At 53.8% G+C, this 12,412-nt stretch overlaps 1 protein-coding gene across 2 annotated transcripts in view; it reads left to right on the top strand.

Moving 5' to 3' along the window:
* The first annotated feature begins 2,549 nt into the window (after nt 1-2,549).
* The window catches only part of PRKD2 (protein kinase D2), a 33,743-nt gene continuing 23,880 nt past the window's right edge, over nt 2,550-12,412 (top strand). Inside the window, exons 1-4 of one of the 2 annotated variants that reach the window (XM_068528239.1) lie at nt 2,550-2,707; nt 3,176-3,596; nt 5,792-5,930; nt 9,580-9,711. In XM_068528239.1, the coding sequence (XP_068384340.1) occupies nt 3,357-3,596; nt 5,792-5,930; nt 9,580-9,711 (511 nt within the window). In that variant the 5' untranslated portion in view covers nt 2,550-2,707; nt 3,176-3,356. Of the gene's footprint in view, nt 2,889-3,175; nt 3,597-5,791; nt 5,931-9,579; nt 9,712-12,412 lie in introns of both variants that reach the window. The other variant, XM_068528238.1, reaches the window with a different exon arrangement.

The raw sequence follows: 12,412 nt of genomic DNA, 5'->3' as shown, positions 1-12,412 counted from the left end.
TGGGCGGCGGTGCTGACTATTGAGGGGACCGGGGGACTCTCGGGGAGGAGTAACTGACTCTGCCAGGGGTGGGTGGAGCTTGGCGAGGGGATGTGATGGGTTGGGGTTTCGTGGTAGGGTGGGGGTGCAGAGAGGGGCCCAGATCTTGGGTGGGGTGTGGGTGGAGGGACGGAAGTGGGGGCAAGGACCGAATCTCCCTGTGCCCCTCCTTTCTGTCCCTAAGCGCTCCCTCCCCAGGGGCTACAGCGGAGCCCTGACTAGCAGATGAAGCAATGTGACGGTTCAGCTCCTCATCCCCCCCGCCCCCCGTGTGATGGTTGGTAGTGAGGCCAAAGTGCTAACCCAGAGTACTGAACGCCCCCCTTCTCTCCCTGCCCCACGCCTGGGCCTACATGGAGTGGGAAGGAAGGGAGACCCTGGGACGTGCCCGCGCAGAACGCCTCTGCCCTGCTGGGAGCTGCCAGAGGAGGAGACGCAAGTCCCTGACCCCTCGCTGCAGGCGCCCTGAGGGGTCCATTCCCTTCTCCCTTCTCTGCGGTGGCTGAATCACAGTAGTCGGATGTGCCCTCAGAGCTCTTCACGTGCCATTTCACTAGGTCCCCACAACCTCAAAAAGTGGGGAGCGGAGCATTATGCACGCGATAACACAGGACGAGAGATGGAGGCAAGGGCTCGAGGAGCTTGCTCAGGGCCCAGCAGGATACAAATCAGAATTTGTATCCAGTCCCTTGTGACTCTCTCTGCTTGCTATGAGGCCTCTTTGCCTACCAGCCAGGGGTCCTTGGTCAAGTCCTGGCACCTCCCTGGGCCTCAGCCTCCCCTGTAAAGTGAGCCTGTCAGTAATGCCCACCTCCTGGCTTATCAAGGGCTGTTCCCCAGTGCCCGGAACAGGGCCTGGCTCCTGTCAGGGCCCCATGAACACTTGAGGAAGGATGAAGGCCTGAGAAGTGCACACTCATGTTAGGATTTCACTGTGGTGGTCGTCCGCCGGTCTGGACAAAGGGCACAGGTGGGCAGATGGCCACCAGGTGAGGCTGACAGGAGCCCAGCTATGGGTGCCATGCGGCCTCATTGCCCCCTCATCCCTCTGGGCTCTGTGCAGCTTCCCCAGGTGGTGGTTTAGGGTTTCGCTCCAGCCTCAGACTTCCTTCCCCAGCCCCAGCCAGCCCCCGGATGTGGTGACAGATTCGCTACTGTGCCAACCTCAGCTACCCCCAACAGCCCTTTACCAGGAATGGGGGCTCATCGTGAGTTCCTCATCCCCACCCAGCCCTGCTGGTCGGGAGCCTAGGCGGCGGTGGCCCATCTCTATTGGGATGCCTCTGGGGCTCAGCCAGGCCTTGGCCCCTCAGCGAAGCCAGTGGGTGGTAGCTGCTCGCATGGCAATCTTGGACAAGTCACGTTGCCTCTCTGAGGGTTCAGCTTCCTGTACGTAAACTAAATGGTAGCCACTCATTATTAGCTGGGGAGAAGAAATCAAGTCGGAATTGGTCCTGGAAGAGGTGTTTTATGACAGGCCTGGCACATAGTAGGGCCTCAATCCATACTTGCTGAATGACTAAATGAACAAACCCACCCACAAACACCTGAGTGCCTGAGATGCCCACCCCTTTATCTTAGCGCATTATAGCCACAGTCACCATTACTGAGCTTCTGCTGTGTTGTAGGCACCCTTAAACCATCTCATTAATCCCCACGAAGACCCTCTGGGGTCAGTCCTATTATTGTCCCATCTAAGAGACAGAGAAACAGGCTCAGAGGGGGGAGGTCACCAACCTAAAGTCACACAGAGACAGGCACGTGCACACTTCCCCAGGAGAACTATGTGCTCTCCATCTATGAAGTGGTGTGGATGTGTGGTCCCCCCTGGTCGCTATGGTCCTTCCAGGCACCCCCAGGCTTTTCTTTGGCTCTTCACCCTCCTGAACACTGGGGTGGAGTGGGGAGCTGATGGAAGGAAACTACACCCCTTCTCCACCTGCCCTGTGCCTGACTCTCTCCGTGCACGGGTAACCCAGCCCTGGCCCCTGCAGTTTGCTCCTGGCACTTTGGCCAAGGTCGCTGGAGACAGACCTGAGGCAAGGACCTCTGCCCATCTGGAGGTCTCGGTCTTCCCACCTGTGTAATGGGCTCGGGAGTGGGGGGAGGGGGCGGGCGTGGTGACGCCCTGGGAAGAGGCAGGCCCGGCCCGGAGAGCGGGCCAGACCTGACACCGCCTCCCACCCTTTCCCCAGAGGTGGGCGCCGGATGCAGGCCAGGCAGAACGGCCCCCTTCCTTAAAGGGCCAGACGCCTCCTCAGCCCCGGCCTCGCGACCTGTTGTGGGGGTGAGGGTGGCTTGCCCCTCCCTCTCCAGCTCAGGGAAAAGTCAGCTTTCCAGACTTGGGTGTGAGGTGGGAAGGAATCAGTCTCGCCTCCCTTCCCCGCATCTCCCACCCCCGGGTCCCCAGACCCGGGAGCGGGAGGTGCCACCCCCAACTCAGAGGCGCTAAGCCCGCCCTCCTCTTCCGCCCGCAGTCCCTCATCAGGCTCCGCCCCCTCGACGTCACCGAAGCCGGCGCCGATTGGCCGACTGAACTGTCACTCCGGACACTTCCTCCTGGGCCGCAGCCGCCGAATTAAACTTTGGAGTGGGAAAAAGAGCCATCGGCGCCCGGCGCCGGACGACCCTCCCTTCCCTCCCACCCCCCGCCACCCCACTGCCGCCGGTAACACCCCCTTCTCCGCGGCCCCCGACCGAATTTTTCTCCAACTTCCGAGACCCGTGAGATTCCCGCCTTAGCACCCCAGCCCTCGGAATCCCTCTGCCCATTCCCAGGCCCGCCGTCGGATCCCTGGGATCCATTCGATCACCGACTCAGAGACTCCTGCTCTCCACCCCAAGATCTGGTGAATCTCTCGAGCTCCCTTCTTATATGGATCCTCTTCTTAGAGCCACTGGATTCTTGGCTCCACCTGCTGCCTTTCCAATCCCTTCTTTCTCCAGGGAGCCTTTGGATCCTGGGCTCTTCTGATCCCTGTGACCCCGGCCTACTAGATTTTCTTTTTTGATTTCTTGGAATCTCCCAATCTCTGGGCCCCCCAAACCATTAGATTTCTCCTTTCTGATCGTCTGTGATCCCTTAATCCCCGGGCGGGCGTCTGATCCACTAGATTCCTTTTCTCTAACTTCCCAGGGTCCCACCATCCTCGAGTTCCCTCAACCTGCCAGGATTTTCTTCTCGGATCCCCGGGATCCCCGCGCTCCTACCACCAGCTAACAAGATACCTCGGATCCAGGGACCTGAGCCTCCCTGCTCAGGCTCCTGCAGCCGGATCCCGGGTGGGCGCCGGGCGGCGGGTCCCGGGCCTCGCCCTATGGCCGCCGCCCCCTCCCATCCCGCCGGGCTCCCGGGCTCTCCCGGGCCGGGGTCTCCTCCGCCCTCTGGCAGCTTGGAACTGCAGGCGCCGCCACCGCTGCTGCCCCATGTCCCGGCGCCGGGCTCGGGGGTGTCCTTCCACATCCAGATCGGGCTGACCCGCGAGTTCGTGCTGTTGCCCACCGCCTCCGAGCTGGCCCACGTGAAGCAGCTGGCTTGCTCCATCGTTGACCAGAAGGTGAGGGCACAGGGTTCCCCCCATCTAGCTTGAGGAGAGGTCTGGAAGAGGGTGGAGGCGCTGGCAGAGGCGATCTCCAGCCCGGTATAAGGAAGAGGGAGAGAAGGGGGATAAGCCTTGGGCGACTGAGGGGTGGGGGTGGGGCATTGGCCCCCAGTTGCCCCCTCACCCCACTTACTCCTTTGAGAGAGGCCTGGTCAGAGGCCCCAGAGGCCTCCCCAAATTGCATGTCCCTGCGTGTTGTTGTTTGCTGCAGACAGCATGGAGGAAGGGAGGGACCGGTGAGGTGTAGGAGCCGAGAGGAAGGGGCAGGTGGGAGCAACAGATGTCAGGGGACCTCCCTGTCCAGGCCTATCCCTGGCCTCCCATTTGGTGGAAACAGTAGAAATTGAAGCCAGGCTGGCCATGGCGATCAAGTGACATGTGTGGGTGCGGGTGCCTGCAGTAGCTGCCAGGGGCAAGTGAGGTCTCAGAGTCCAATCTCTGCCCTCCCCCAGGCTTGAGTGTGTGTGGAGGGGCAGGTGCGCCTCTTCACAATCCCCAGAGGCTCTGAGGTCTGTGTCCCCTCTCCTGATCAGTGTCTCCCCACCCCCCCAGTTCTGATGCTAGTCTGTTAAAACGAACCTTCCCCAATCCCACCCCACTCTTCACTTTGGACACCAGGGTCACTGGGGTTGGGGCCTGGGGGAGCACGGCAAGGGGAAATCAGGTGGGACGCAATGCTTGGATTCTAGAATGTTAAAAGTTAGAATTAAAAAAAAAATTGGAATAGTGGGCTACTCTATTGTTGGAATTTTGGACTGTAAAAGTGTTAAAATGTTAGAATTCTGAATTGTTGGAATATGCAACTGCTAGGTAACTGAACTCCTCTGATATTAAAGTGTTCAAACATTAGAACCCGAGGTTGTTGAAATACTAAAACATTAAAATGTTGGAATATTTGATTCCATCGTTGTTAGACTCCTAGAGCATAAAAATGTTAGAATTCTGGAATGCTGGGTCGTTGAAATCCTTTCACGCTAAGATATTCAAATATTAGAATCCTAGTTTGGCAGATTCCTAGAATTTTAAAATATTAGACTACTACTAATCTAGGTTATTAAAATCCTAAAACTTATCATGATAATTTGTTGGAATCTAGAATGTATAATCCTATAATGTGAGCATGCTGGAATCCCAAAATACCCAAATTGTAGAATCTTCTTAGATTCCTGGGAATGAATTCTTTGGGCTGCAGACAAAACGTTAGGAACTGGGCCAACTCCCCCATTTTACAGACAAGGAAACTGAAGCTTTGAGAAAGACCTCCAAGGCAGTCAGGACCCTGGCAGTCCTGGCCACCTGTGGACCCTCTCCCAGCAACAAGAACAGCTACAGCTTCCTTTGCCACCTACCCCAAACCCCAAAACTAGCAGGCCCAGCTCGCACTCTGCCTGCTCCTTGGGAAAACAGGCTGGGGAGAGGGCAGATTGTCCCCTGGGTGAAATTCTTTATCGGATGCTCAAGTCCTCAGCCTACCCCCTCAGGCCTCACCGCAGTTTTATTTTCTGCCCCCCCCAACCCAGTCCAGGTGTGGTAGGGCCCCTTTCCTTCCTTCCAGTGGCTCCACCTGGGCGGTTTCACTTTCTGTTCTACCAGGTTTCATTTCCTGCCCCGCCTCCCCAAGCTGGGGACCGGGACACCTGGGTCCTTGAGGCATTGGGTGGGGAACACCGTGCCAGTTTCCAGCTCCCTTGAGCCCTAGCCTTTCCGCACCCCCCTCCCCCCCCCCCAAACTAGGAGTCCTCAATCCCCTCCTTCCAGATCGCCCAGCCCCAGTGCTGGGCCTGGAGCCAGGTAACAGGGACAACAATAGATCCAGGAAGGAAGCTGGGGGTGAGGGGGAGCGGGAGGTGGTGGGGAGATAAGGGAAGGGGTGCTCACGCAGCCCTACCCCCCTCCATCTCCAGAAGATTCTAGGTGCCCACACTCCCAGAGCCACTCTCCCAAACTCTGGCCAGCGCTCTCTTCCAGCACACCTGGGGCCCTGGCACCCTGCCCAGCTCAGCTCGAGCTGGGCTTGGGAGGGAGCGGGCAGGAAGCGAGGGGCTGCGGGGTCTCTGAGTTTCCGGGGGAAACAGCCGGCCCTGCCCTGGGAGGGTTCCAGACCGCTGCTTTGAGCTTTTCCGTCACCACCTCCCTCTCCCGCCCCTCAGTTCCCCGAGTGTGGCTTCTATGGCCTTTACGACAAGATCCTGCTCTTCAAACATGACCCCACGTCGGCCAACCTCCTGCAGTTGGTGCGCTCCGCCGGAGACATCCAGGAGGGCGACCTGGTGGAGGTGGTACTGTCGGGTGAGAGGCCGAGGCAGGCCTAGGGGCGCAGCCTCGAGCGGGGGCGGGGCATCGGGAGGAGGGGGAGGGGAGGTGGGCCCAGAAACTTAGTTCTTAAAGTTAGGGACCAGCGGTTCTAAGCCTTGGCTGCAAATTAGAATCACCGCGGGAGCTTTTTACAAACTACCGCTATGGAATGGGTAGGTGTGGTGCCTGCACATTGTGGAATTCGCACAGCACTGAACATAAACCATCCACGGCAACGCGGATGAATCTCACACACCTAATGCTGAGGGACAGAAGCTAGACATCAGACTACATATTGTATCATTCCATTTACGAAGCACAAAGACAGTTACGCTATTTTGTTAGAAGCCAAGAGAGTGGGTACCTTTTTGGCAGCTGGAGTTGGGTGGGGGGGCACAATGGTTTAAACTTCCATTTATCCATCAGGATGCTGGTGACATGGGCATGTACAGTTTGACAATTCATTGAGCTGTGCATTTCTGATATGTCCTTTCCTAGACCTACGTTACACTTTGATGTAAAGTTAAAAATGTTTTGCTGCCTGTGCCTCCTCCCAGTGAAATGCTAAATTAAATCAGACTCTGCGGCGTGAGATGAAACCCGGGTACCTGTATTTTCAGCCAAAATCTAGTCCACCCACTGGCCATTCCCATTTGATGGATGGGCAAGCTCTCAGCACTTAGAGGACTCTTTAGCCCTTGGTTCCTTCAGGAGGGTGGGGTAGGGGGGTGGGAGGTACCTTACTCATGGCTGTATGTCCTCCCCTGCCCCCCACCCCCACCCGGAGTACTGCAATGCTCTGTAAAATTTGTTGGATGGATGGATGGATGACAATTAGAAGTTTGGATTAATGGGACTTCCCTGGTGGCGCAGTGGTTAAGAATCCTCCTGCCAATGCAGGGGACACCGGTTCGATCCCTGGTCCGGGAAGATCCCACATGCCGCAGTGTGTCACAACTGCTGAGCCTGCACTCTAGAGCCCGCGAGCCACAACAACTGAGCCCACGTGCCGCAACTACTGAAACCTGGGCGCCTAGAGCCCATGCTCCACAACAAGGAAGCCACCGCAATGAGAAGCCCGCGCACCGCAACAAAGAGTAGCCCCCTCTCGCCTCAACTAGAGGAAGCCCACGCGCAGCAACGAAGACCCAACGCAGCCAAAAAATAAATTAAAAATAAATAAATAAATAAAGAGCATAAATCGTTAACAAAAGAAGAAGAAGTTTGGATTTACGTCCCTCGTATAGGCTTGCCACCCTTGGATTTTTATCTTCATCCTGGTCTCTTCCCAAACCCAATTCTTGTTCGTGCAGCTGTCTCCCTGACGCTTTTACTCGGCAGCTCCAGGCCTCTCAGATACAGCCTGTCCAAGACAGAAATCTTGATTTCGCCCTTCTAAACCTGCTCTTCCCACAGTCTTCTCCAGCTTGGTGAAGGGTATCACCATTCACCCAGGTGCTCATGCCCCAAACTTTGGGCCATGCCTGGCTCCTCTTTTTCTCTCACCCCTTCACTTGGTCCATCCTCAAATCTACTGGTCTCACCCATCCTGAATCTATTTCTTTACTCCCTCCACTGATCCAAGCCGCCATCACCTCCTGCCTAGACTATTATTGCAGTAGCACCTAAGTCAGCTCATGACACTCCACTGCTCAGAATCCTCCCCTGACTCTGCATTACCCTCGGAACAAAATGCAAACTCCTCAACGTGGCCTCAAGGCTGTCCATGACCTGGGCCCTGCCAGTTCCCCAAATTCATCTCTTAACACTGTCCTTCTTACTTTCTTTGTTCCAACCATCTTGTCTGCCTTCTGTCCCTTAAAGAAATCAAGCTCCCTCCCACCTCAGGGCCTTTGCACTTGCTGTCCTTCTCCCCCACCCCCGACCCTGTCCTGTCTTCTCATAGCTAGCACCTTCTTGTTATTTGGATCTCAGCTTAAATGCCATTTCCTCCATTGTCAGAAATCTCCTTGTTTGTTTATTTGTTTTATGTATCTTTTCCTTCTCCTCAAAAGAATGTCAGATCTCTGAGAGTGGTGAAACTCTCTTGTTCAGAGCTTTATCCTGCGCGTGTAAACAGTGCTTGGCACATAGAACAGAGTCCCCTCTCCATTGCATAATACTAAGAAAAATAGCTTAATATTAGACAGAAATTGGGGGTGGGGGGGATGGGGGTGGGGAGAGGAACAAGATTTAGTCCAAAAAATGAAACTTTAAAATAATAGCTGGGCTTCCCTGGTGGCGCAGTGGTTGAGAATCTGCCTGCCAATGCAGGGGACACGGGTTCGAGCCCTGGTCTGGGAAGATCCCACATGCCGCGGAGCAACTAGGCCCGTGAGCCACAATTACTGAGCCTGCGCGTCTGGAGCCTGTGCTCCGCAACAAGGGAGGCCGCGATAGTGAGAGGCCCGCGCACCGTGATGAAGAGTGGCCCCCACTCGCCGCGACTAGAGAAAGCCCTCGCACAGAAACGAAGACCCAACACAGCCATAAATAAATAAATAAAAATTAAAAAAAAAATAGCTAACATGTATTGAGCATTTTCTCTGAGCCAGGTACTGTTTTAAGAGCTTTCCGGGAAGTCCCTGGCGGTTCAGTGGTTAAGACTCTGTGCTCTCACTAATGAGGGCCCGGTTTCGATCCCTGGTAGGGAAACTAAAATCCCATAAGCCGCGTGGCGCGGCCAAAAAAAAAGCTTTCCGTATATTCATTTAACCCATAAAAAAGAACCATAGGGACTTCCTTTGATGGTGCAGTGGTTAAGAATCCGCCTGCCAATGCAGGGGACACGGGTTCGAGCCCTGGTCCGGGAAGATCCCACATGCTGCAGAGCAACTGAGCCCTCGAGCCACAACTATTGAGCCCGCGGGCCTAAAGCCGGTGCTCCGCAAAAAGAGAAGTCACCGCAATGAGAAGCCCGCGCACTGCAACGAAGAGTAGCCCCCGCTCGCCGCAACTAGAGAAAGCCTGTGCGCAGCAATGAAGATCCAACGCAGCCAAAAATTAAAATAAATTAATTAATTTTAAAAAATAGAAATAAAAAAGTGTAAGCGGAACATTCATCAAAATAAATTTTTAAAAAAAGAACTATAAGGCGATACTATTATGATACTGGGCATGTTCTTCCCTAGATACCTGCATGGTCCAGACCCTTACCTTTTTCAGGTCTTTTGTCTTTTTTTTTGTTTTTTTTTTGGCAGGCGGATTCTTAACCACTGTGCCACCAGAGAAGCCCTATCTGTTTTTTTAATTAAGTTTTTAAAAATTGTGATGAAATATATGCAACATAAAATTACCATCTTAACCATATTCTAAGTCTAGTGTTCAGTAGTGTTAATTACATTCACAATGTTGTGTAACCAACCTCCAGAACTGTTTTCATCTTGCAAAACTAGAACTCTGTGCCCATTAAACAATTCCCCATTCCCCCTCCCCGGTCCCTGGCATAGGCACATAGGTGTTTTGGCCAATGGTGGAGCTGGGATTTGAACCCAGGTCGAATGAAATGTAGGATGCGAGTAAATGATTGAAGGAAAGATCAAACATTGCAGTTGAGAGGACTGTGTGAAACCTGGGAATGCGGAGGCTGAAATGGCCACCGCTGGTCCCGACTCAATCATCCGCCCCTCCCTGCTGCCTGCAGCTTCGGCCACCTTCGAGGACTTCCAGATCCGCCCGCACGCCCTCACGGTGCACTCCTACCGAGCGCCTGCCTTCTGCGACCACTGCGGAGAGATGCTCTTCGGCCTGGTGCGCCAGGGCCTCAAGTGTGACGGTGAGAGGCGGAGGGGCTGGAGGCGGGGCCAAGAGGTAGGGTGTGGGCGTGAGGGCGGGGCCGGGATGGAGCTCAGGGCCAGGAGGTGGGGCCTAAGAGGTGGGGTTCGGAGGGAGAGGTGAGCGCCCAGAGGCAGGGCTTGGGGGAGGAACTGGAGGTGGGAACAGGAGGCGGGGCTTGGGTGGAGGGAGGGGTCTGGGTGGGGCTCCGTTTGGGGGTGGGGACTGGGAGGTGGAGCTCCGAGGGAGTGGTAAGGGGCAGAGCTTTGGGGGAGAACAGGGGTGATGGGGAAGAGGGCGGAGCCTATATCAGTCAGGGATCAACAGGAGAAACGGAGCCTGTAGGGAGGCATATATTAAGGGATTTTTGGAAGGAATTGGCTTACAGGTTTGTGGGCGCTGGCCACTCTGAAATCCGCAGGGCGGGTCGTCAGGGAGAGCAGGCAGGAGATGAAGCTGCTCTCCAACTGGGAAATCTCAGCTCGGCTCTTTCAGCCTTTCAACTGATTGAAACAGGCCCACCCAGATTAACTAGGACGATCTCCGTCACTTAAAGTCAACTGATTGTGGACTTGAATCACATCTCCAGATACCTTCGCAGCAACACGCAGATTATCGTTTGAGTAACTGGGGATGTGACACATCAAGCTGACTCTCAGAGTCCACCTCTTGGCAACTTGGCACTTCCGTCTGCTAGGGCTGTCCTAACAAAAGATCACGGGCTGGGTGGTGTAAACAAGATCTGGGTTCTGACAAGATATGGTTCCTGGTGAGGGCTCTCTTCCTAGCTTGCAGATGGCCACCATCTCCTCCTGTGCTCACATAGCACGTGGAGAGAGAGCGATTTTTCATGTCTCTTCCGTTTATAAGGACCCCAATCCCACTGATCAGGGCCCCATCCTTATGGCCTCAGTTAACCTTAATTACCTCCTTAAAGGCCCCATCTCCAAATACAGTCACATTGAGGATTAGGGCTTCAACATATGAATTTGGGGAGAACACAAACATTCAGTCCATAACAGGCGCCCATACACGTCTCCCTAAATCACACTTGAAAAAAATAAAGGAACACAGTGTGTTCCTTTGAGACAAGATGTCTCAAGGTTAAGCCCAAGTGTCAGGATCCGCAGGTTCACTGTTCCCATCTTTGACGCTTCTGAGGGGGAATGCTGAGATCACGCCTCCCCTGCAGAGGAAGGCCGCACACCCGCCTTGGCTCTGCTCTTCACACAGCGGATGAAGACCATCCATTATATGATGACGACCTGCATCTCTATTGTTGCTCAGTGTGCCCCACTATTAGAGGCGTATTCTCAGATGTTCCATTGCCTAAGGATCTCCAGCTTTGTGGCTGTCATTCTCCTATAGAAATCCGGAGTCCCTGATACCTTGTGTTCCAGATGACCCACAGCATCGACTAGGGTTGTTATCATGCAGCCCTAAATATACTTGTGGAGGACTTCCCTGGTGGTCCAGCGGTTAAGACTTTGTGCTTCCACTGCAGGGGGCGCGGGTTCGATCCCTAGTCAGGGAACTAAGATCCCCACATGCCGCACGGCACGGAAAAAAAAAAGTTAAATACACTTGGGGCATTATTTAAGGACTCTAGGGATAATAGCTGTATCAGGCCTGCAAAAAACCAGTTTACTGCATTCAAAGCTGCTATCAATATTGCCATCGTCCACATGCCATATCCAACTCTTGAAGTCTTGGTTTATGTAACCATTGTCATGGAGCAACCCTGGTATCACCAAGTTCTAATGGCCATTTTCCGAATGGACTTCATCGGCCCAGCATCACAGATGATGGTCCAAGTTCATAGGGTTCCAAAAGAGGCCCAGATGCCTGTACTGTATGCCATTGACACCTTCCTACGGGAGTTTGGTTCTACCTTGATACTCATAACAGGACCCATAGATGAGATTCTGAAATTCTGTGAAGCATGTGAGTGATTAAAGGCCAAAACTGGGACGTGGTTCCTGTGCGCAATTTGCCATCCTGAAACTCTCCTCGTAGCACCAACAGCAATCCCCAGGCTTGCCTCTGCAGCGTGACATTGTGCATTTGAGACAGTGCCTATGATGAGGAATTACTGCGCAGGAAAGTCTATGACAGGCCGGCTGCCAGAAGACAGGCTTCATAAAATGTCCGAAGGAAGCTTCCGAAGGCTGGAGGAACATTCTTTACTCCAGGAAGAGATCCTGGAATCATTTGGAATCACCAGAGATGTATGGAGAAGCGTTCAGGAAGTCCAGTAGGAAATGACAAGCTGAGCCTGACTCTTTCATGGTCAAGGATTAAAAATAGAAAAGAAAAGAAAGAACAAAGTCACACTTCCACATGATATGATACAACCATCCCGAGTACAACTGAAAATGCTCTCTTTCCCCATAAGACGATGTCCTTGTGTGATATTCCCTCTTCTCCTTTGACATTCCGTAACAAACATCACGGTATAAAGTTAATTATTATTAATATCTTATGTTAGATGATAAGGGGGTAGAAGAGGGAAGAAAACAAAAATATTTGGTGTACGCACATATTCATAACAAAGTAAGGAAGAAATACTATGACTGTCCTCAAGGCTGCAACTGGTCACGTGGCTGTGGCTTCCTTCTCTTCCTTCTCCACTGCCTGGTCCATATTCCCTTTGCCCTCAGCCAGCACCTCACCTGCTCATGGTGTTTTGTCTGTTGGGGTGG

This window comes from Eschrichtius robustus, chromosome 19 (assembly GCF_028021215.1).
Source record: "Eschrichtius robustus isolate mEscRob2 chromosome 19, mEscRob2.pri, whole genome shotgun sequence".
In the NCBI taxonomy this organism is placed as follows: Eukaryota; Metazoa; Chordata; class Mammalia; order Artiodactyla; family Eschrichtiidae; genus Eschrichtius; species Eschrichtius robustus.
Note: the sequence above shows the minus strand (reverse complement) of the source record. Positions and strands in the feature narration are given on the sequence as shown.